We start from the raw sequence: 23322 nt of genomic DNA, 5'->3' as shown, positions 1-23322 counted from the left end.
TAAGGGAAGCAAGTTTTCTGCCAGGTACTAGGCCAGCTAATAAGGGCCACCCTCAAACCAGGTTGTGATTGCACGATTCCAAAACCAGCATTCTCATTCATGCATTTTTTCAGCCATCTTCCCACTCTCTAGCTGCTGGTGACCTGATTTGGTTTCAGAGCCTAAACAAATAAAAATAACGAACAAACAAATAAGAATTTGTTCCCATGGGTTTCTCTTGGCAAAGTGGAGAAAGTAGCAACATGCAGTAAATGCATGAAACAACTCCCGCTTGTTTTGTTTTCCTTTTTTTTTATTTTTTCCTTCTAATATTGGTTTAGTTTTCAGATGGATCAGTCCCTTGATCTGGTTTGACACAATGCTATGAAGTGCATTGTGCTCTCCACTGCCTCTTTCAAAGGGCACATGAATTTATGGCAGATCAAAGTGATGCCATAAGAACACCAAAATCACCTGTGGCAATGAAAAGCTGGGTGGCAGCGATGCCTGTGCTGCCAATGAGATGAACCAGCAATTGCCGTGGGGCTCCCGGCAAAGTCTGACCCAGCCAAGAGACAACCGGGGCAAAACATAAGCAAAATGGGACACAGCATCGCACTGGCTGCAAAACCGGCAAGCGAAAATCAAACCCTTGACCCCATTTTTCAAGTGTGCAGGAGTTAATCTCAGCCCACCATCACCTCCATGCTCACCCGAGCCTTGGGGTAGCTCCCATGCCAAAAAAGCAATGAGAGATGCTGACCTTTTTGGCACAAGTGATAAATTTTCCTGTCCTGAACAGTCATGTAGAATATTGTGGAAAAGTAAGTTTTGAGCTTATTACAACACCCTAGTATAGAAAATTATTTTGTTTCTTTAAAATTTTCCCAGACAGCTAAAAAAAGCCCTCAAGAATCTCAGTCTATACAATTTTGTAGGCTTCTAAGAGAGTTCCTACCCATGAATGGTACCAATAAATCCCCGTTAACTGCATTCAACAGGAGAACGTCCTTTTTTCTCATTAAAGCCTCACAAAGGGTTCAAAACCTCATTTTATGGCAGGATGCTTTGATTTAAATTGATGTGGCTTAAATTATGAATTTTAATCGTGATATAAAATATGGAAGAAGAAAGTCTTAATTTGAATGATTTGATTTTAATCATGTTTTTCATTTACAATTCATAGCTATATCCCTTAAGCAGGGCTGATTCTCCTTGGTCGTTCATTGTAAAGCTTGGAGATTTACAGCCCACTTTTGCCTTTCAACTGTGTTTTCTAACCAGGTGGACACACTATGAACATGTTTGTTTAAGCAGTTATATAGCCTGCCACCGCTCTATTTTGATTTCTAATTTATGCATCTTTTAAGTCTTCCTTGGTAATGCTGAATAATACTAATTTTGGGCTCATTGGTGACAATCACTCTTCACTTGTAGAGGAAATTTCTGTTAAACTGACAGGTGCAAAACGGCATTTAAAATTCCTTTAAGATACATCAAGTAACCAAGGGCCTGGATACCTAGCGCATAAACTTTTCAACATACTTTTGAGTTTAATGCTAAGCAATTCATTGAGCAAATCTCAAGTGTCAGTCTTTGATGGAGTTAGTGACTGAAATGAATTGTTTCGTGTCCCTCGAGGGTTTTGAATAAACAGGAGTCGTTCTCTTAAAACTCACTTTTACTGTTCAAAATGGGAGAGGAAGCAATTTGATTTTTCAGCTGCCAGTTTCCAGTTGTTTTTGCAGCTTAGAATTAGCTATTGACAGAGTGGCTGAATGTGTCTCTCCTTGATCTGCAGAGGGACTTTAAACGGGTAGCTGAGGTTTAACTTTTGGCCATCTAACTGAAGTCAGAAGAACCCCACACTTAGTGTCTGGATACCCAGGATATCTGCCCATAGTGTGGGCAGACAGGAATTAAAGGAAAGCAAAGCAAGAATTAATGAGGCTTCGTTTAACTGGCTGCCCAGTTTTCATGTCACATCCAAATCCAGTCCCATTTAGTGTTGGAAAATCCAAGTTCCCCAAGTGTCGTGTGTGTCCTGGTTGGGTTTAGTCCTGCTGCAATATATTTGATTTTCTTTTTGGTGCTAGATGTTAAAATTTGGCCTTTCACAAATTAGAAGGAGATTTGGCCTCGATGGATTGTGGCCCATGGCAGTGCACACACCTTTTCCCGATGGGACAAGGCCAACTTGGAGCAATCCTTCTTGTGTCCAGGAAAACAATGTAGCCTAGCAGATCCTGGTGGACCTCCATCCATCCACACTGCATGCCTGTCATGGGGGTCTGGGGAGGATGGTAGTGATGATAAACTCAATTTCCCCTCTTCTTTCCAAAGTAAAACACTATTAATAGACGATTCTGCAAAGTCTGGTGGAGCCTGGAGCCCCTCATCCACTCTATTTAGATGTATCTCCTTGCTGATCCTACAGGAGAGCATTTTCTCTAACAGGCTTGACAAATAAAACACTGCTGTTTAAGGCAACAAACACAGGGCAAAAAAAAAGAAGGAAGAAAAAAGTCTTGACAACTGACACATCCCTGGTGCAGTGCCTTTTGCTCCTCACCATAGGAGGCCCTTCATGGGGCCTCCCCATGAAGAAATGGGGACATCTTAATTAGGCAGGAAGCTGCCAAGAGCAATCATTGCCATCAAGATGATTGCAATTGCCACTCCTGCCATCACCGCTCTGCACGTAGCCATTACAGCAATTGGGGTATCACCTCCATGGTGAGGACACATCTGCTTCTGCTACAACACATCAGTTAAGGCTGGTCAAGTTGTCTGATATGCTGCAGTTAGGCCCAGCTCAAGGTGGAGCATGCACTAACATCATTCAGACCCTGGGCCAGATCCTGCAGCCCTCACTCTGTGTTTCATCAGGCCAAGTCCCTCCTAGGCTGTTGCGGGGAGCAATATCACAGCATGGCCATGCCCCAGAGAAGCTCTGCCTTGGGGAATGGTTCTCAAAGTCTGGCCTATAATTTACCATCTCACCCAAACCCCCTTTTTCTGTGAGGTTTTCCAACCAGGAGAAGGTCAATAGCAGATGGGGTAGTGTTAAGCAATTCCTAATGAGGGCAAGGATGACCAATATAACCACCACTGTGGTCTGCGCAACCAAGCCACAAAGCTTGTCACCCATCACCATCCACATTCCCTATGTCAGTGTTCCTCATTAAATCATGGGTTCAGCTGCTGGGTGATGCTTTAGGACAGCCGAGTTGGGAAAAAAATGTTCTTCTTTGGGCAAAGGAAGTGGCACAACAAGAAGAAGGGTGGACTGGTGGGAGGGGGGCAGTGAAAAGTGGGCACGTAAGGTTGGGTTGGCAGCAAGAGAAGTAGGGGACCTCATGGTCAACGTACACTTTGTACGGTCCTTTACGAATGCCCTTTATGAAGGGGCAGGGCGGGAAATGCAAAAGTCCAAACTGATGGGCTGATAAAAGAAAGAGCTGGGTTTTTTGTTTAAAAAAAAAATCCATCTCTTTTGTGCTTCCACCTATGAAGCCTGGCCATAGGTAGTTGACAGCTGCACAGGGTGAAGTTTTGGGGGTTTTAAAGGGATTTTGGTGGCACAGCCAACCCGCGAGGGAGTAGGTCTGTCCTTCCCTTGATCACATTAGAAACGGAGATTACGGCGTCTCATCAGCATCTCTGATGGAAGAAACATGCCTCAGCCCCGTCAGCAGCTCCTGCTCCTGCAGGACACTCCACATGTACTCCCTGGCCAGTGCAGAAGCTCCTGTCATTGCAGGACACGGCATGAACAACTGGATAGGCATCAGGACCAGTGCAGAGCCCCAGCATGGTGCTTACTGGTGGGAAAGTTGGGGGGAACCGTGGAGAGCTGGTGCATTTTGGACAAGAACAAAAGCCAAGTTCTGGTGTGGTGGTTGCTGAGGTCCTGCTGCATACAACTCTCTGCATCTCAGCTATGCTCTCATGCAGAAAAATCCCGCTAACAGTCCTGATAAGAACCTGCAAAAAGCTCCCCCGGAAAAAAATGTCAGGAAACCACCAAAAGAAGAAGCTGCATGTGCCTTGTGGATTTGATGAGAAATACTTGGGGGATAGCCGTGCCAAAGGAATGCCGGCTATTTCAGGGCTGTATTTGTGTTTGAGCTGGCAGTTGAGGGTTGCAGCTCTCTGCTTTGTCTTCCGTGAGACTGTTTTGCGTGTCTGGCGGGACCGCTCCAATCTGATTAGGAAAGGGCTCTCCCAGGGGGGGTGGCAGCCATGCAGGGATGTAAGCTGCTTTCCCTGGGAGCAGGCGCCGGGGGCTGCCCCAAGCCGGTGAACACGGCCCAGCTGGCCTTTTAGGGAGGGTTTCCCTATAATCCAGCTCAGAGGCAGTTTTGGGGCAGGGGTTTATCTGTCTCTTGACTGGGAAAATTGGTACCCTGAGGTGCTGGAAGAAAGGGGCTGATAATGCAGATGGGTGAGGGGGACCAGGGCTAGGAAACCTCTGCAGGCGAATTGGCTTTGAAGCTGGTTTTTGGAGAGCGCTCTTAGGATCGTACTTTATTTATTTATTTACTTCCATCCTGAAGGCTGATGCTTATCACAGTGGGGAGCTTGGGGAAGGGAAGAGTAAGAAAAGTGCATCCTGTGAGCTATTTCTGCAAGGATTTCAGCTCAGTCTGAGCAGAGGCACGCACCCCATCAAGGGATAGGAGAGAGCAAGGGTTAATAAGATTTTGCCTCTGCCCAAATCTGACAAGAGCAGATGCTCACAGCCTGCCTCTGAAGTAGGTAAAGGTATTCCTGCCACAGGAATTTGTTTTGTAGAGGCAGAGAAAGACCCTCAGATCTCTCAGCTCCTGTTTTAAGCAACAAGACTGCTCTTCACTGAAGTGGACAGATGTGTGCGAGGTGCCTGTGGGCAGATTTCCCATATTTCTCCCCCCAAAAGGCAGGGAATGGCTTGTTACAGCAACTTGCTGCCACCTGGACCTCTCAGGACTTCCCAAAGTCAAAGGGTTACAAATTGTCCCAGCCCTGTTCAATCCATGGCTGTTGCCATGAAACTACCAAGAGTGGGGAAAGGAGGAGCCCTCTCCTTGATAATATAGGTTAGGAATAATGCATTTGTTTCGTAGCGATAAATAGCAGCTTTTGGATCTGGTTGGATCAGGATTTGAGCCAGCCTCCCAGGGGTGAGAGTCTGTGTGTGCATGCAGCAGCACGGTGCTGAACGTCCTGGTGCTGTAACTGATCGCCACTGCAGGTGCGTTTGGCCCTCCATGCGTCTGGGCTGTTTGCAAGATGAGGATTTGCTCCACTTCTTGCTTTTTTCCAACACGGTTCTGCTCCCCTTTGGGAGAGCTGGTTCAAATCCTGCAGCAGGACTTGGCCATCTGCTGCATCCATAGTCTCAAAATGCAATGCCTGGCTTCCAGCATGTGTGCCCTATTTCTCTGGCCGCTGTGCTGTGCAGAAGCTTGCTGGGCAAAGGACCTGGCTCTGTTGTTTTGCATCATTCGAGCATTTCAGCCTCTCATCCATGACACTGTGGCCCACATAGAGAGGTCTGGGTACTGGAAGGAACCGGTGATGGACAGGCAGAGATGTCCTGGCTCACAGGGACCAGGATCACGCTTGCACCAGAGAGCACTGTCTGGAGTAGATAGGCTTGCTAGTTATTAATTATTTAAAGCAATAATACAACAATCATTTAATGAGAGTTATCAATAAGCATTGCTAAAAGTCACTATTCGCTTTTGATGCCTCAGCTCTTTCTTGCCTCCACGGTCAGCAGCCTCAGGGCTTGATTTCTGAGAGCTGCCCTGACTGGAGTGAAGGAGCATTTTGCCCAGATAATAATTTTCAGAGACATCTCGATGAGATCGGGTTCAGGGTAACAGGAGGGTCTTTGTGCACATCTGATGGTGCTTCTCCGAATGTGGATTTGAAGTCTGCGTAGGGATTTTTCAGTTGTCTCTTCTGCCTTTCTATAATCACGGATGTTGGGTTTTTGGTATCTCATAGAACAGGGTAGTTTTTGCAGCAAAGCCATGCTTTGATTTGGCAGTGATCACTTGCAAACATGAGAGAGATGTTCACATAGCTGCAGCCTTCACCAGTGTAGCACATCCCCAACGTGGGGCTGCATTTGCTCTCCCTCGCCCTCCCTGTACCTACCCCCCCCAGCTCCAGGATTACAACCGGCAGCACCCACTGAATCCCAGTTCAGTGCCCTGTCCCTCACTCTCCTCTGCTCTGCTAATGGCTTTCTGCGGGTCCCATCATGGACCTGACCCACAGTCCCTACCCTCTCCTCCCGTCTCCAACTCCACTGCCACTCCAGCTCAGTTTTCTAAAGGAAATATCCAAGCTGATGTGCCAGAGTTTCACTGCTGAGCCAAAAGCGGGATCCAGTCTCTGCCATCCCAGGAGCAGAGTAATTTGGATATTATCGCGAAGCTCAGCCCAGCGTTCCCCTCCTTCACCCAGAGCTGCTGGTCACCTCTCTGGGTCCCTTCCAAGGTGGGAGCCCAGTGTGAGGTTTGTAGACCTGCCGGCCTTTCTTAGGAGAAAGGAGAATGATTAACAGCAGGGAGGGGATGCAGCTCCTTCTTCCTTCCTGCTTCCTTTGCTCCCTTCCCTTCCCTTGCCCTGCCATGGCCTGCCCTGCGGCACGACCGCCAGACACTGCCCTGGAGAGAAGGGTTTTGGTGGCAGGGAGATGTCAGTGAAGCCCTGAGCTCAAAAGGTTGACACGGACAGGGTTTTTTTTTTCCATCCAGATCACCTGGGTTGTAAGTGCTGCAAGCTTTCCTTTCCATTACATACCATTTAGCATTTTCCTCCCTACCCAGTGAGTCTCTTCATGCTCAAACCCACTACCTGTCCAGGGAACAGATGCTGAGTTTTTGGAGAGTTGAATATGATCACCATTGAATGCTATATTTGTATTATATATTATTATATTTTTTTGCTGGAATTTCTCAGCACTCAACCATGCCATTAAAACCTACCGCAGCCTGCTTGCACTGAGTGCAAAGGGCTGCATCCCCGACCCGGCGACATCCCACAACTTCCCATGCTCTTCTGCTCAGCTGTAACCACGCAGGAATCCCACTCCTTGCTGGGCTGCTGGGTGGACAACATTGTTCCCCTATTGAGTCATAACAATGAGGTCATTGGGCTGGAAAGACAATGTCATTCAACAGCCAAGAACCCAGCTGGCTGGTCCCGGTTGTGTCTCATCTCCTGTGACAAAGCCACATTTAATTGACTAATTAAAGCCGTTGCAGACTCCATCTTGGAAGGGGTGACCAAAATGTGCATTGTTCTTCGTCAGCATTAAGTCAGGCCAGTTGGCCGACTAATAAGCGAGTCCCTTCTTCCTTCTCCACCTTGCTACTTGCTGCATAGGCCTAAATTCCTGGTCCTGGCAGTGGAAAAACCTCCTCAGAGATGTGCCACCATGTGTTTCAGAGCAAGCTAACTGCTTGAATGACGACCCAAGGACCTCAAGAGAGCCCACCTAAAGCCCTCTCTGCTCCAATGTGACCCAGCTCAAACCACTTTGGGATGGCCTCTCTGCATTGCCATCGAACCTGCTGTTGGACACTTGATATTTTGGGTTCCCAGCTCCCATAAGAGTTTGATATTGCACCTAAACCTATGGCATTGGGGTGCTCCTATACTCTGTATACCCTACAAGGACAATTTGCCTGGCCCACACACCCAGTGGCTGGGCCAGCTTCAGCCCAGGACTGGCTGTGGACCGGGGGCATTTTTCTGCCCACTTATGGGACATCTTTCCCTTTATGCACCTTTTGGGTGGTGTAGGCAGGGTGCCCCTCAACATAAGCAGAAAGCAAGGAAATGTCCAAGTACTGGCAAGCTATGTGTCCACAGTAAATCTCTGCTTCCTTCAGCTGAATGCTCCTGCAGTGCCGGGACCTTCCCCACTCTCTGAATGAAGATGGTTTGAGCCCTGAGACCAGTGGGCAGTTCTGCTCTCCACATTTCTTGCTCTTATTGCTATTCTGAATAAGATCATCCTGTAAATAGTGAATAAATATGCCCTAAGGGACTTCTCAGGATAAATGCTCTTTCGTGCCACTAGGTTGCCATTTCCATTAAACTCTCAATTTTTTTCCTGCCCACAATGTGATTGTCTTAAAATCAGATTGATCTTCTTTTTGCTGCCCAGGCCCAGCTGAGCAGGAACGCTGGGTGTATGTTTACCACGGCTGGTGTCCCAGCCCTTAAGCACAGCAGCCGCTTCTTTTGAAGAACATACAAAGCAAGGAAGAGGAGCAATTGTTTGTGAGGAAGTTGAACCATAATGTAATAGACTCCCATGGGGATTACTATTAGTAATTATTTGTATTGCTCTGGCACCCAACCAAGGTTGGGGCCCCGGTTAGCAAGGTGCTGGACTAGCCCATAAATGAAGACAGCTCCTCTATCTGAAATCTATCCGCTCTTGCATGTAGAGACGGGGGAAATTGAGGCAGGGAGAGGTTAAGAAACGTAACCAGGGTTGTTTCAGAGGGTTGTGGCTGAGCGAGGATGTGAGCCAGCGCATAGACCTTCCAAGAGCATCCTTCCTCTCTGGAGGGGGAAATAGGTAAGGCTCCTCTACTTGTGCTGCTTACGGATACATATAAGAGGCCACTGGGTAATAAATATGCTGTGCTGGAGAATGCTACACTAGGGCAGCACTGGAAAAGATCATCTCTCGCCGTTTGTGCCTTTCATCAGTGATTCCTGTGATCATGTGTGTTATTTTAAGGAGCGGAAGAGCAGGAGCTGTTGAAGAACAAAAGTTCTTCAAATGGAAACTGAGTCCCAGTGCTCTTGAAAAACAAAATAAAACAAAAAGAAAGTTTTAAAATGGATATTCTTTTTCTGTAAAACCATCTGTTTCAGGAGAGTTAAATAATGAGGCAATTATGAATTTGCCAACAATAGAAGTTGATCAGATTACACAGCCTGTAAAGCCAGATCGTCACTGGAGCCATTTGGTGGGAAAGAAACTCTGTGCCAGACAGTCTTTAAATAGTTTTGAATAGGAGGGAGGGTTAGCTGTGTCCTTCCCTTCCTAGGCTCTCCCCACCTAAAGAATAGCACCGAGCCTCCTGCCAAGTCCGCCGTGTCCAGTCAATGCCCGAAGGTTCAACTCGCATGCACAGCTATTTAAATATATGTAGGTGCATACGTATATGCATGTGTATATATAGAGCTCCGAATTATCCGGGAAGACCCCACCCTGAGGGAGGTGTGGGTGGGGAGCTGAAGTAAAAAAGGTGGGATCCAAAATAGCACCGACACACAAAGGATCCCAAGGAAATGCGGAGCCCTCCTTGAGGCATTAACAGGAAATCTCTGGGCTTCTGGCTCGGTAACCTCGGCTAGCCAAGGTCATGGGGGACTGATCGCGGCAGAGGAATGGATCCTGCCATCCAGCTTGGCTCTTCTGCAAAAACACGGGGTGAGGGGTGTGTGGTGGCAGCTTTTATGTCAGTGAAGGTTTGCAGGTGTCCCAGATGTGCCAGCAGAGGAACCTGTTTCCAGCATAGCCTGAATGAGCAGCAAAGCAGATGGCACTGGGGAGTGGGCGTTTAACAAGGAATCACCCAATATTTTACTTAGAGAAGATGCGATACTTGAGGAGGTCACCAGTGCCTCTTGGAGGTGGCTCCTACGTCACTTGGCATCACTTGTGTCTTTATCCACTTCACATCACAGCACCTTTGAGTCTTGATGGACCAAAGAGCACAGAATCATAGAATATCTTAAGTTGGAAGGGACCCATAAGGATCATCCAGTCTAAGACGTGTTCAGCTCGTCGTCTTTCGGTCCACCCTGGCTTGGTCGTGGGCGATGCACCGATGGACTGGTGGAGGCCATGTGACTCACGACCCCGAAAAGGTTAAAAATAAAGTTGCTGGCTGGAGGGCGTAAATTTGGGCTGACTGGTGACTCATCAAAGGTGCTGGGCACACAAAGGAGGGTGAGGCTTTGGGTCTTATCGCCTCCTCGCCATCACTTTTCCGTGGCAGGAGCAGGCAGAGGCTGTTGCAGGAGGGCAATTCCTGCTGTAAATCTTCGGGGGAGGTGGGGAGGAAAGGGAGGTGCAAGAAGCAGGGGGACAACGGTTCGCAATGCCACAGCAGTGCTGTGTGCCAGCACAAACTGACCTTCCAGTCACCCATCTCCATTTCATTTCCCCTTGCACCGGAGCTGCCTGTGACCAGGCTGAGGTCTCCTTATTGCTTTAGGCTTGGAGTCTCTCCTCTTGTTTTCTGCCCCTTAGGGCTGCAACTTGGACGTCCTCCGTGCCAGGCCTCCAGCAAGGGTCAGCCTCCAGCTGAGGCTGGCATCCTCAATTTTTGATGGCACAAGTTTGGTCATTAGATCCCTTCTGCTAATGCCAGCTTTAATGCCCCTCTGTGGTCTGGCTTTGTTGGGCTATGAGGTCCCAAAGAAGGCAATAGTCCCTATTTGGGTTTGGGGTTGATTCTCTCCATTTAGGAAGAGCCCCTGCCACAAGAAGGGGCATATTTCCTCCACTCCCCTTCCTTATTGCAAGAGTTAATGTGATTCTTACAAAAAGCGGGGATTTTTTGGCTGCAAAACCTACCCACAGGAGACCTGCTCATTTGTCCCTTTGAGAGACCCTTGTGGCCCTCATCTCTCATGGATAGAGTCTAGACACATCACCAATGCACGGCGCCTAACTTGAGTGACATTAGATGTGACAGCTCTTCCCCGGTGCTGGCCAGCTGGCAGAGATTCAGCCAGCAGGATGAGTAGCTCAGGGCCAACTCCTTCCCCACATTGCTCAGTATGAACCCAAATATGAAACCAGCCAGGTGGAGAGGAGGGCAAGGTGATGAATTTGGTCTCCCTGTGCCACCCAGCGAGGCTGCTTCTTGCTGTGGATAGGCAAGCCCACCTCACCTCTCTGTCCACTTGCCTATCCTGTCCTAGAAGACAGTAGACAGTGGATGGACCCCACTGCCTGCTCCCCAGTCCTGTGGTGTGGTCTGTCTGCTGTCTTCTTATTGTCCTGCCTTTTTCCATGACAAAATCTGAGCAAATAGCAAGACCTGCTGATGTGACATCAAATCTGACATTAATCAGAGGTTTCCATGTCCAGGAATCAGGAAAGGCCAACCTCAGCTGGGGAGGCAGGTGTGCCCCATCTCTGATGGTTGGTCAGTGTCAGTGCTGAATGCGACATTTCAGGGCTTGTTTATGTGGGGACCATCACCAGATTTCTCCTGAATTAACTTTCTTAAACTGCATCACCTCCCCCTTGTCGGCTTTCAGAGCTAAAGAGACTTTAATTTGATTTAACCTACTTCATTTTGGCTAAATGAAATGAGGGTTGATTTAAAGCCGAACAAGAGTGGCCACCTGGTGGGTTGTGTGCACTTTGACTAATCCACTCTGAAATCATACCTTCTTTTAATTTCAGATTAATTTTCTTGAGTACCTCTCTGTAGACAAGCCATCAGGCTGAATAAAAATCATTCCTGCCTCAGGGGCTTATGTCCTCACTCCTTCTCAAGTTGTCTGGAGTAGTCCTCCAGGAAAAGCCAGCAAGGGATGATTCATCTTTCTGGGGTGAAAAGCAGGAGAAGGAACTTCTGCTCTGTCTTGATGAATAAATCTGTGCCCCGAGTTGTCCCCATGCACCAAGTGGCAGCTCTGGGCTGGAGAAAGGAGATCAGGTCTCCAGGAGGGGGGCAGCTGTGTTGTGACAGTTCAGCCCTCAAGAGCAAACCGGTGGCTTTGGCCAAGCAGCTCATAACGTTGGCTTCCCTGAAGGTCTCCTTCCCACCACCTTGCTGCCAGCTTCATAGGTCCTTACTGCTGAAGTCAATTCATGGGCCAGCCTTCAACCCTTGCTGAAGAGAGGTGGTGAAGCTGGGCAGTCCCTTCATGGAGTCAAGGTGGCATTGCCAATCTGGTAGTCTTAGTGTCTCGGTCCTCCCTGTGGACCTGAGATTCCTCTCCAAGTTCAGACAAATCTAGGCTTTTAATCTATTTACTTTTTTTAAAAATCAGGCTTTTTTAGCACTCATGTTCACAGACAAAAGCCTGAAAGAGTATCTTAAAGACTTACAACATCGAAGTTATACAAGAAGAATGCCAAATGTTCGGTGTATAACAAAGTCATGTGGTATTATGGCATTCCTGTGATTTTCAGGGTCATTTTGATTCACAGCCGCTGTTTAGGGGCAAAGGTAGCTGGGTTTTACCTTACTGCAGAGTGACTTTTGTGGCCCATTACTCAGTGTAAACCTTGAGTTTCTTCCAAAGTCCCGGGGTGACTTTTGCCGAAATAGAGGGGTCTCAGTACTAAATGTACCAGACATCATGTCCTTCAGTCAATGGGAGATTGATGTCCGCTTGATACGGGAATAGGCTGTACTGCCACAAATCTTGCTTTGAAGCAACAAGGTCATCAGGGGATAACTCCACGCTAAGGGCATAAAGGAGGCAGGAGAACGGCAGGAGCGTGGCTACGCTCTGTGCTTTGGAGGGTCTGGTTGGGCTGGGACGTGCGGCTTTTTTGGCTCATGCTCCCCACGTTTCCGCTCCAGCAGCTCTGCTACCGTTTCCTGCACAATGGGACATTTCTGTTCGGGCTGCAGAGTCCCCGGTTCATTTTGCAGCCTGGGAAAGGTGCAGGGCTGGAGCCGGGTCCCTTATAAATCCCATCAGCCCCCAGTGGAAAGAGGATGTTTCCAGGCTCGGTGATGAAAAATGTCTGGGGGTGGTGTGGACAGAGGTGTGCGTATGTGTCTGTTTATTTGCCTCCTTGACAACCTCGTGTGAAGGATTTCAGAGCCTTAGTTTTCCACATTGGTCTTCCTGTCTGCTTTCGATTATTTTTTTGTCTTTTCCTTCACTTCTTAGATAGCTACCAACTTTCAACGGGAAGAGTCGTGGAGACGCAACCCTAAGTAGGGTGCCCTATGTTTATCCATAAGAGAGGCTGGACTGGTGCTTCCTCCCACCACTGGAATCCCTCGCCTCTGGCTGGAGCTGGCCATGGGATGGAGCATTGCCAGGGATGGACCAGTTGGGTCCATTTGGGTGAAAGATGCCTCTGATCACAATTTTCTGGCAATAGCCAGTCTTCGAGGAGAAATTCAGGAGAGGTCCAAGCATGGCATGGAAGACAACTCAATGACAATGTTTTTGAGAAGATGGGAGTGAGGAGTGCTGAGATACTTCTGCCCCCTCAAACCCACTGTCTGGTCATTAATTAGTACAGCAAATGAACCCATTTCTGCCTCCCCAAATGTGGTGTTTAGAGGGACCAAGGGAGCGAGGAGGAGATGTGTGAGGGCTGCAGGGGAAGAGGAGTGTGTCCAAGTGGGGAGACGTGCCTTGGGATGATTATTTTTAATATTGTCACACTTCCAAATGAAACAGCAGACAAGCTGAGCTGGCTCAAACACTTGGAGAAAGAGCTGATGGGGAATTTGTTAATGAAGCAGGTTTCTCATCAGAAAATGCCAGTTCATCAGAACCTGGATTTTGGGGACATGTGTTGCAGTCGTGGCAGCAAAGGCATCTCAGGCTGCAGATGGGTTTCTTGGTCAAACCCAAGGAGGTTTAAAGGCTCCCATGTGAATAAAATAAAGCGAGGCAGATCTAACAGGAGGGACGAAGAGCCCAAAGCTTGCATGCGGTTTGGTTCAAGTCCTGCTCTCTGAGCTTCAGGGTTACTTCCACTGGGTAAAAATAAGGACAACTTAAAATTTTCCCAGGTCTGAATTAAAGCAGAAAGGCTTTTGGCTACTGTAGGGATGTGAGTGACTGCAAAATCCTGCAGACTGATGAGTCCTCAGGATGATGCTAAGGTGCTGCAGGGACGTGCCCCAAATCTCCAGCCGAGGCTTATGTCCAGGCTGGCAGTGCAGCAATGCAGGAGGAAGCCCTGGATGCTCCTCTCCATCTGGAGATGGAGCAAAACCCCTCAGGGCTTGAAGCACATCCATTTTTCCCCTCCATGTCCAGCCAGTAAGGGCTTATTGGGTAAGTCCTTCAGGACAGAGGCTGCGGCTGCAGGTTCATTTCATTTGACAGCAAAGAAGATGACACTTGTCAGTATTATCACCTTGATTTCTCTGTCACTTGCATACAAGATCTAATCAGCACCAATCTGAAGGTCTTTTCAATAGAGCCTTTTCACAGCGAGGTAAAGGAGGTTCCCTGCTAACAACAAGCCCGTGGCTTTAAGTCAGAGTCCAGACATACTTGTTTCCTTCCCGCGTGATACCGTGGCACTAATTAGATCCAGCCATTAGGTCTTGTCTTTAATATTTTGCAGAGCAATTCTATGAAGACTGTTCTGCAGCAGTTTTTATTCTGGCAGGGTTTTGCAGAAGACAGACATCCCTGCATTGGATAATTGGACTGATGGATTAGAGTCTGAAAATGCTCTGGCAGTGGCTGTTGGACCTTTCCCCATCTTCCCACCCGGGAAGGCAAGTTGGTCTTTGGCCTGGGTGAAACCATTTCATAATGTTGATGGTGAGACTGGCAGCAAAGGGGTTGGGTGATGCCAGTTTGGAAGCATATCTTCTCACGTGGAGAGTGCCTCTTTGCAAAGGCGAAGGGTGGCGTGCATGCTAACAGCATCTTCATCCCACATCCCTCACCAAAATCTCAGCAGCTAGCTAGGGAGGATGGTGCTGTTTGGAGCCCATCTTTCCCTAAGCAGATGGAAGGGAGAAAGCCTCTACACAGGCAAACTTTAAAAACCCTGTGAGGTAACCATTTGCGCTGGTAGCCCAGCTTAAGTCCAGGATAAATAATGCCGTTCTGTGATATTCTGCCAATCGCTCTCACAGTTTTAAAAGGAGGTGACAAATTTCCTGTCCTCTGCAGCGACTGGTCTCTGCTCCAGCTCAGACACGGCTGCGTTGCAGAGGGTGGATAAAACCCTCCTTTTGCCCAGGAGCCTCTTGCGATGCAAAAAGACCAGGAGCCTCTTCACTTGCTTTGGCACGTGCTTACCCCTAGCAAAGGCCACCCTTGGAGCCTCAGCCCCTGCTTTCCCTTTGATAAACTCAACCCATTGCCCCTGTTTAATCAGGAAAGGCTGCAAAAAAGAGGAGGCAAATATGAACTTCCTCAGGCCTGGCTCACATCCCTTCCCCTTCCCTGGGTTGCTCGGGCTCCTTAGCTTTCTCATCCCACCTTGGGAGGAGCAGGAGCTGGCTGGCGTAAGGCTCCAAGCTGGGCTCAGCCCGCCGGCGTGGGGTGTGTCACCCACCATTTCCTAAGTTATTCTTTTGGGTTTCCTTTTCTCACTATTAATAGATTTTCAGCCAATCTGAGCTGTTTCAATAAGCGGGGGGGGGGGGGGCTTTACCAAAGTAGGAAGCGGGAAGCTGTTGGGCAGGGAATTAATCAGAGGAGCTGCATGGAGAGGTGATGGCTTCGGGTGGGCTGATGGTAGCAGGGACAGGACGTGTCCTTTCGCTTTGCATTTTGTGCCAGTTTGCTTCTCTTTTTGTGCTCCAAGCCATGACCTTTCCAAACAAGCTACTCCCCCCAAGCATCTTCCCCAGCCCGGAAAATACCACACATCTACTGCAACGAGGTTACAACCAGAGCATCACTTCATGGCATGGTTAGTGGTGGTGAACAGCGGCTGAATATTGTGGCCCTCCACTGATGTTGCAAGGAGCTGCATTGGCACAAGCCAGTATGCCTTTCCTTTTCCATTTTGGGTGGTTTTTCACATCCCAACAGCTCCTGACCAGAGCACTCCCACACCAGCCCTGTCCAGGAGCGCCCACAGCAGCAGGGACTGACAGTGGCACCTCCAGCCTCCCAAATACTGCTCACTGGGGGCCGAACAAACTCATCTTGATAGCTAGCAATAAGGGAAAGTTCTCTCCCCTCCGGGGTTGTCCCCATCGTGGAGACACCGTATGGCAGGCACGGTCATAGGATACGCATATCCGGAAATTAAATCATGTTTTTGCAGCAGACTCATTTCCTCCGGGCTGTTTGGCTGCCGTGCGCACGGATGCGTGCGTGGAGGGTTTGCACTCTCCTCCTGCGGATCTACCCCGCACCCAGCACAGAAGTGCAAGGGTTTGGGGTTTTCGAAGTGATGCGTGTGAGAGGAGAGTTGCAGACCAAAGCATTAGACTCACTGCAACCAGTGCTGTCAAAATACACCAGTAGCTGCTATATTATTCTCATTTTCCTTAAAATGAGGAATTGACGACGGTCAAAAAGTGAAATCAAATAAGTGGCCTTGCCCTGCCAAAATGCAGCCAGGAAAGTCATGGGCAGGTAGTTTTTTCTGCCTTCTGGAAAACAGGGTGAGGGACTGTGGCTGAAATTCAAGTGAACTTTCTTTTGGAAAGGATTTCCTCCTGGTAAGGGGAGAGATAGCTTAGAGGACCTCTCCTCCATCCTCCTTCTCTCTCATAGCATGCGTTAAATCCTTTTCTCTCTGGGGCTCACAGCATGAAAGGGTCATTTGTTTCCTGCGAATGGACGTACTGTATCTTTTGTGAGTAATTTTCATGCTAAAGGGGCACCAAACATAATCCTGTCCTGCCTGGTTGTTATTACCGCCAGTCTGTGGTTACAGGGGTTTTCTCCTCCTTCGACAAGGTCTTTTTCATTTCTTCTGTGGGGGACAGTCGTCAGGCAATACTGGCTACCAGCCCAGGCAAACAGGGGCTCATTACCAGTTATTACCCCCAGGTCCGCCACCAAGATTTGGCACGGGTGGCCAGTTAGGGAGGAAGAGATAAAAAAATAGTTGTCTGGCGTTTGAGAGAGATATAGCACATGTGGAAGGAAAGCGGTGACTCCGGGGCTTGCAGTGCTCTCACTGCTTGTTCTGTATTTGTTTCTGCTTTGGAATTAAGTATTGGCTAGGCTTATGAAAATGAGAGCAATGAGTTTGCATATTCTGTGGGTGGTGAACCTGCAAGACACCAAAAAAATGCAATTTGTTTTTCCCTAGTCTGAATAAAATACATTTTTTCCCAATGCTGCAGTGAGACAGAGACCCTGGCCAAACGACTAATATTAAGCCCAGAGCAATAAAACTGCAAAAAGGTGTGCAGCCCCACGACCGCAGCAGCATCTGGCTCCTTGTGCAACAGCGGTGAGAAATCAGCTTAATTTAATGTGACTGGAGAGAGAAGGTAAATTTCGCTGACAGATGGGTGCCCAAAAATCTGCCGGACAAGTGTGGGTATGGACAGGGTGCTGATCCTCCATGGAAGGAGGATCTCACCCAGCCGTAGCCACGGCTGCTCTCTGCTGGTATGTTGTGGGTCCGGCCATGGTGGTGCACGTTGTCTTGAAGAGTGTCAAGTTTGCACCCTGTCTGGATTTCCTCTTCCCGTGGCCATCTCCGTGGCTGCTCCTCACCACAGCCATTGCATTTCAGCCAGCAACAATAATTCTTCAAAACAGTCTGCTTTGAGACAAGCAAGCTGTGGGACAAGAAAGGGGGAATGAGAAAATTTGGTAGCAGCCCAGCTGAGCTGGGGTGGAGGCTGTTAAAGAAACGTCACCTTCAGATCAAGCTTAGGATGGGAGATCTTTTGCAAAGGGCTTCCCAGTGCTCCCATCCAGCCCGCTACAGCAGGAGCTGGTTTGTAGGGAGGGAACAGTGTGGTGAAGTACTTTCTGGCTCATATATCATTTGTGTTGCCTTTTGCCAAAGGGATGAAGGTCACTACCCACAAAGGAGAGTGATTTCTACCTCTGTGGCACTTAGCATCACCTGACCTCAGCCAGGCCCATGTGGTAGGATGGATAGTGTCCTACCTGCCCACGTGGTCAGCATCTGTTGAATGCATCCATCCCCCTGCATGGTGGCTCACCGCTTCCAAGCAGGAGTGTGCTGGCTCCTCAAGTTGCTTTGAGCCCACTTAAATCACTGGTCCAGGCTTAATGAGGAAGAATAAATTGATCTTTTAACATCTCTTGACCTTCGCAGGAGAGGAGCGCTAAGAGTGGCTGCAGACATGTGGAAAGATAAAATACTAGTAAGCTTTGTGGGCATCACCTTGAGTCTTGGTTCTTCTCCCAGTTGCTTTTTTGGACTGTGTCACCCTGTGTCTGTTGAAAGAGGCCCTACTACCACCCCAGCCAGGGCAAGCCTGGAGGATCACACCAGCGTTCTCCATCAGCAGAGCAACCCCTTGCTTTGGGCTTTTTCTCCCAGTTTTTGCTAAAAGTGGTAAAAATGTAGCTGCAGCTCCCCAGGGTGGGACGGGGAAGCGCTGGGGCAGGGATGCCAGTTTCTTGGCTCGCGGGGTCCCAGCTGGCCACCGGGGCTGGCCCAGAGCCAAAGCGTGGGCCTGCCCCTTTCTCTTTTGGACCGAGTTGAATTGAATTGTCTTTTCTACCTCTCCTTTGGTGCATGTTTGCTTCCTGCCTCTCTGGGATGGGGCTGGAGCATGAAAAGGAAGCAAGAGCAGCGAGGGATTTCCTCCACCTTCCTTCTGACCCTTTCTTTATTTGCGTCTCTTGTGTATTGTTTCTACCTTGAGAGGATTTTTTTTTAACCTCCCTTGTTGTCAAAACCCCTGTCAAACTTTTACAGCCCTGTTTATGGGATAGACCCATTTTGTGGCTAACTGGATGAAAACTCCCTCCTATCTTTTGCACCTGGGTTTCATCTGCTAGGTGCCTGTGCCTATGTTTTGCTTCCTTACCTCTTCTTCTCCTGTAGACAGTGGTTGGTCTATAGGAAATACGACTTGTCTCCACAAAAGCTCTTTTCCCACAAATATAGTGTTGCAGCCTCCCCACGCCAAATCCCACTCCCCAGGTCCTGTCTCAAACATACCTCCACACCCCCCTGGTGTCCTGATGTGGTGGGGTTAGATTTCCCCAGCGGTATGAATCTCAGAAGCTCAAGCTTTCATCAGATCTTTGAAGCACAACCAGTGCTAATAAACAGGCTCTGTAAGAGAAAATACTTTGCCAGTGTGCCAGCATGGAGGAACGAAGCAGATCTCTGGAGAGCAGCATTAGGGTACAGCTAAAGATCAAACCTTGGATGTGTGACTCCTGTTTTGGAGGGTTGGAAATAATATACAAGTGCCTCATGGGGCAAAAAAATAGCCCTCTTCTGCAGGGTCATCAAATAGAAGAACCCCCCACTCCAAAATCAGGCTGTTGTATTGACTCCAGACAGATCCACAGACGAAGTGGCTCAGTGCAGCCTGCGGTTCCTGAAAGGTGAAAAACTGGTCGAACCTTTCTTGGGGTGAATTTGGGCAAGAGCCCAGAGCTGGTGGTCACCACGTGCAATGGGGGGAAGTTATCTCCGTGGCAATTGACGGAGCTCCTGCAGTGATTACAAACAGAAAAATGGACCCAAATTTTTATATCCAGTCTAGTAGTGAATATACCACATTTTAGCATTGCAGGATGTTGCAATCTTTCGCGAGGCAAGCTGTCCTTCAGCTGCATCCCTCACTGAGAAACAGCTTCATAATTTGAAAATTTGAAGTATTCTTCAGAAACCAACTGCAGATCTCTTTATGTATGATAATGTGAGATAACTGAGCAATGGACAACCCTCTTTGCTTGGAGATCGAGCTTTTTTCCCACTTAGGTAATGTCAACTCTCAGTGAAATACTTCATGGATCTCCTCAAAAACAAATAAACCATGATAAAAGTAGTATTTCTATGTGATGTACAAATGCAGGATAAAGGTCATGGAAAAACACATGGGAATTTCATGGTTCAGGTGGTGGCGTTAAGGATTTGCGTGGTACGTGCAGAGGGAGCCCTTCATTTTCCTGGCTTGCGTCTCCTTTTCCTAAATGCATCCTTTGATTTTTTTTAAGGTTTTCCTTTGAAAGTGAACACTGACTTTAAACATTTTAATGTGACTTTCTCAGGCTTTTCAGAATAGTAAAATAATCAGCTAAACAAGTATGTGATTGTAGATTGGTGGTAATATTTGCAATGGGCAGCTGAACTGAACATCCTTAAAATTAAAATAATGCAGGTCCATGTAAATGCTGTTTGTATTTACTGGCAAACTCTGTCCAGTGTTGACCCGTTCTTAGAATAAATAGAATTGTAGAATAAATATTGTTTCTACAGTTCACCCAACTGGGAATTTCAGTGTGTACAAATTTTCATAGAATCAGAGAATGGTTTGGGTTGGAAGGGACCTTTGAAGATCCTCTGTTCCAGCCCCCCTGCCATGGGCAGTGACATCTTCCACTAGACAAAGTTGCTCAAAGCCACCTCCAGCCTGACCTTGAACACTTCCAGGGATGGGGCATCCACAACTTCTCTGGGCAACCTGTTCCAGTGTCTCACCACTCTCAACAGTTTGATTCTGCGGATTTAAGTGAGAGTGCTTATTTTATGGTGGTTTTATAGTAATTATCTGAGTTTAGGAGGGAAAAAAACCCCTAAGTTGAAATATGAGCAATTAAAGACACAAAGCTTGAGCTTGCAAAAAGAATATAGAATCATAGAATCATAGAATCATTAAGGTTGGAAAAGACCCTTAAGATCATCGAATCCAACCGTTAACCCAGCACTGCCAAGCCCACCACTAAACCATGTCCTTGAGCACCACATCTACCTGTCTTTTAAATACCTCCAGGGATGGGGACTCAGCCCCTGCCCTGGGCAGCCCGTGCCAATGGCTGACCACCCTTTCGGTGAAAAAGTTTTTCCTAATATCCAACCTAAACTTCCCCTGGCACAGCTTGAGGCCGTTTCCTCTCATCCTATCACTTGTTACTTGGGAGAAGAGACCGACCCCCACCTCGCTACAACCTCCTTTCAGGCAGTTGCAGAGAGCAATAAGGTCTCCCCTCAGCCTCCTCTTCTCCAGACTAAACAAGCCCAGCTCCCTCAGCTGCTCCTTGTAAGACTTGTTCTCTAGACCCTTCACCAACTTTGTTGCCCTTCTCTGGACACGCTCCAGCACCTAACTTTCAGAATGGTCAGAAATGTCACCTTATTTATCTGAGGCTCCTCGCCATTTCAGGGATGTGAGAGACCCTCATAACGGGGCTGGACAAACAGCATTCCGCACATCCCTTGACTGCTCCCTTACAAGGGCTGGACATTATTTTGGGAATGACTTGCAGTGCTCTGCATGGGAGTTGGTGCACATTCCATCTGAGGGAAACGTGCCTTCTGGGAACCAGCAGGTCTTGCCCTCCAATATCTTTGAAGTCCTGTGTTTGAATTCTCTTCCTCCTCCTCCTCCTCTGCTCTGCTTTTTGCCTGACAGTGATACCAGAATGTGGCATTTGGTATGAGTTTGGTATGAGACAAGCCCTGAGTGAATGACTCATGGTTTCTGGTCAGCGTTTATTTCTACAAATACCTGTTCTGGGTGGAAACCAAGGGTAGTTTCCTTAGTTCAAAGTTTATCTTGGCGTTTTTACTTTTCCCTAGGTGTCAGCTCTCAGGATGCTACAAAGGAAACAACCCTTGGAAGCCAAGGAGAAAATGGGCAGACCATGACGACTACACACAGCGACAAGATAAAAGCGACCACCTCCCTAAGCACTCCAGGAAACCCAGCATCCACCTCTGCAATGTCATCTACCACAGTTCAAGGGAGCACCCCTATAAACAAGCCGGGAAACTCATCGCCTACCCCTGTGACATCACCCAGCGCTGCTCAAGGGACCACCCCTACAAGCAACCTGGGAAACTCAGCATCCACCTCTGCGATGTCACCTACCACAGTTCAAGGGAGCACCCCTACAAGCAAGCTGGGAAACCCATCACCCACCCCACCTATGACATTGCCCCACCTGTCTCAGCAGGTCAGCTCTTCAACCAGCTCTGGAGCCTCAACAGCCACTCCTGCTGCAACCTCCAGCATGGCCCAGCAGAAGACCAGCTCTCCAGCCAGCTTGGGAAGCTCGTCAGCTGCCACTCATGCAAGCAGCCATCCAACCACCCCAGGAGGTTCAGGGACTGCTGTCACATCCTCTCGCAGTGTGGAAGCTCAGAGAGGGCAGCCTTCGGACCAGTTGACCAGCACTGCTGCAAGCACGGGCGTCCCAGTGAGCAGCCTTACCCCTGGGCACAAGAACGATGGTGTCTCTTCTCCCACATCTGTCACCAAGCAGCTTCACTCTTCTCCCAGTTCTCCAGTCCAGGGACTGACCTCTTCCACTGCACCTGGAAGCACTGACGCTTCTGTTACCCCTTCTGGTGTATCCATCTCCCCCACCACTAGTAAAGCTGTGGGTGAGGAGCATCCTGGCAGCACCAAGAAGGGCTCAGAGGCAGCCACCACGCCGATTCCTGGAGCAGGTACCAGAAGATGAGAACCTTGATTTCTTGGGTTAGGAGGCCCTTTTGTGGTCTTTTCCTTTGGCTACCCTAAACACCTCCTGTCATTATGGGGTGTCATCACCTCGTGTCCCTTTAGGACTTTTCAGCATGGCTGTCTCCGTCACAACTGGGTGTTTATGTCCCTGTTGTCATTGGTGGAGATCGAGTCAATGTAGTTAGTGAAATTCAAGGCATGAGTCAACGGGCAAAGCGTAGACATTGGCCTTCCCATGGAACAAACTGTGCCTGAAGCAACATCAACTGCAATGACTCGATCTTCAGTGCCTGCAAAAGGCAGCCAGCAGCGACGATTTCGGAGGTGGAGACTGACATTGTAGAGTTGGTGAGAGAGATGATTGACAGCACCCCGAATGCTGACTGTAGAAGATCCCTAGTATGGCTGACAGCTTAGTGAAGGCTGTCTGGGCATGCATAGAAAATAAACTTTAGATGACTAAGGAGATTTTGTGGCTAAACTCTGAGTCTACAACCTCTAAAGAGTCTAAGGAGTTAGGTAGGATATTCATCATTGCTGCGGGGGGGGTTGGCTGCTGACTTCTGTCTAAGCAGCACTGTGAGTGTCCATGTGGTGTCTAGGATCTTGCTGAACAGCATTAATATGTTTTCTCTAGACCTCTGGAGCTTTACAGAGCCATGTTAGTTCATAAGTGTCCCGGTCAGGCACAGTCTAGGGTCCCCTTTGGCATTTTGTCTGGTAGCATTTACAGGAAAGCAATCACACTGTGGGACTGTAAGGGCTCCAGGGAACCTTCCAGACTTGGGTGGGATTGTGGGTTCAGCTCACATCTGGCTCTGAATAAAAGCTGTGATGACAATGAAGCCCTTCATTGTCTTCCTCTGGAGAAGGTTGTTCTTGACCCAATTTCCAGCTACCTGCAATACAGAAGCCACTCAAAAAACCATCTCCTTCCCCCTCAGCCTTCCAGCTCCTCCTTGCTGTCAGCATCACTAAATGGTCCACGGTCTTAATGCAAGACCATCTTCACTAGCTTCATCCAAGTCATGTT

General features: G+C 48.4%; 1 protein-coding gene across 4 annotated transcripts in view; it reads left to right on the top strand.

Annotated features, from left to right (window-relative positions):
• PODXL (podocalyxin like) overlaps positions 1-23322 on the top strand; it is a 43589-nt gene that overhangs the window by 7724 nt on the left and 12543 nt on the right. For all 4 annotated transcript variants that reach the window (XM_082309424.1, XM_082309423.1, XM_082309422.1 and 1 more), the window contains exon 2: positions 21401-22273. In XM_082309424.1, coding sequence (XP_082165550.1) covers positions 21401-22273 — 873 coding nt within the window. The remainder of the gene's footprint in view (positions 1-21400; positions 22274-23322) is intronic.

The sequence above is a fragment of the Platalea leucorodia genome, assembly GCF_965183815.1.
Source record: "Platalea leucorodia genome assembly, chromosome: 4".
NCBI classification, from domain to species: Eukaryota; Metazoa; Chordata; class Aves; order Pelecaniformes; family Threskiornithidae; genus Platalea; species Platalea leucorodia.
The sequence above is the reverse complement of the archived record's forward strand: the minus strand, read 5'-3'. Positions and strand labels throughout refer to the sequence as shown.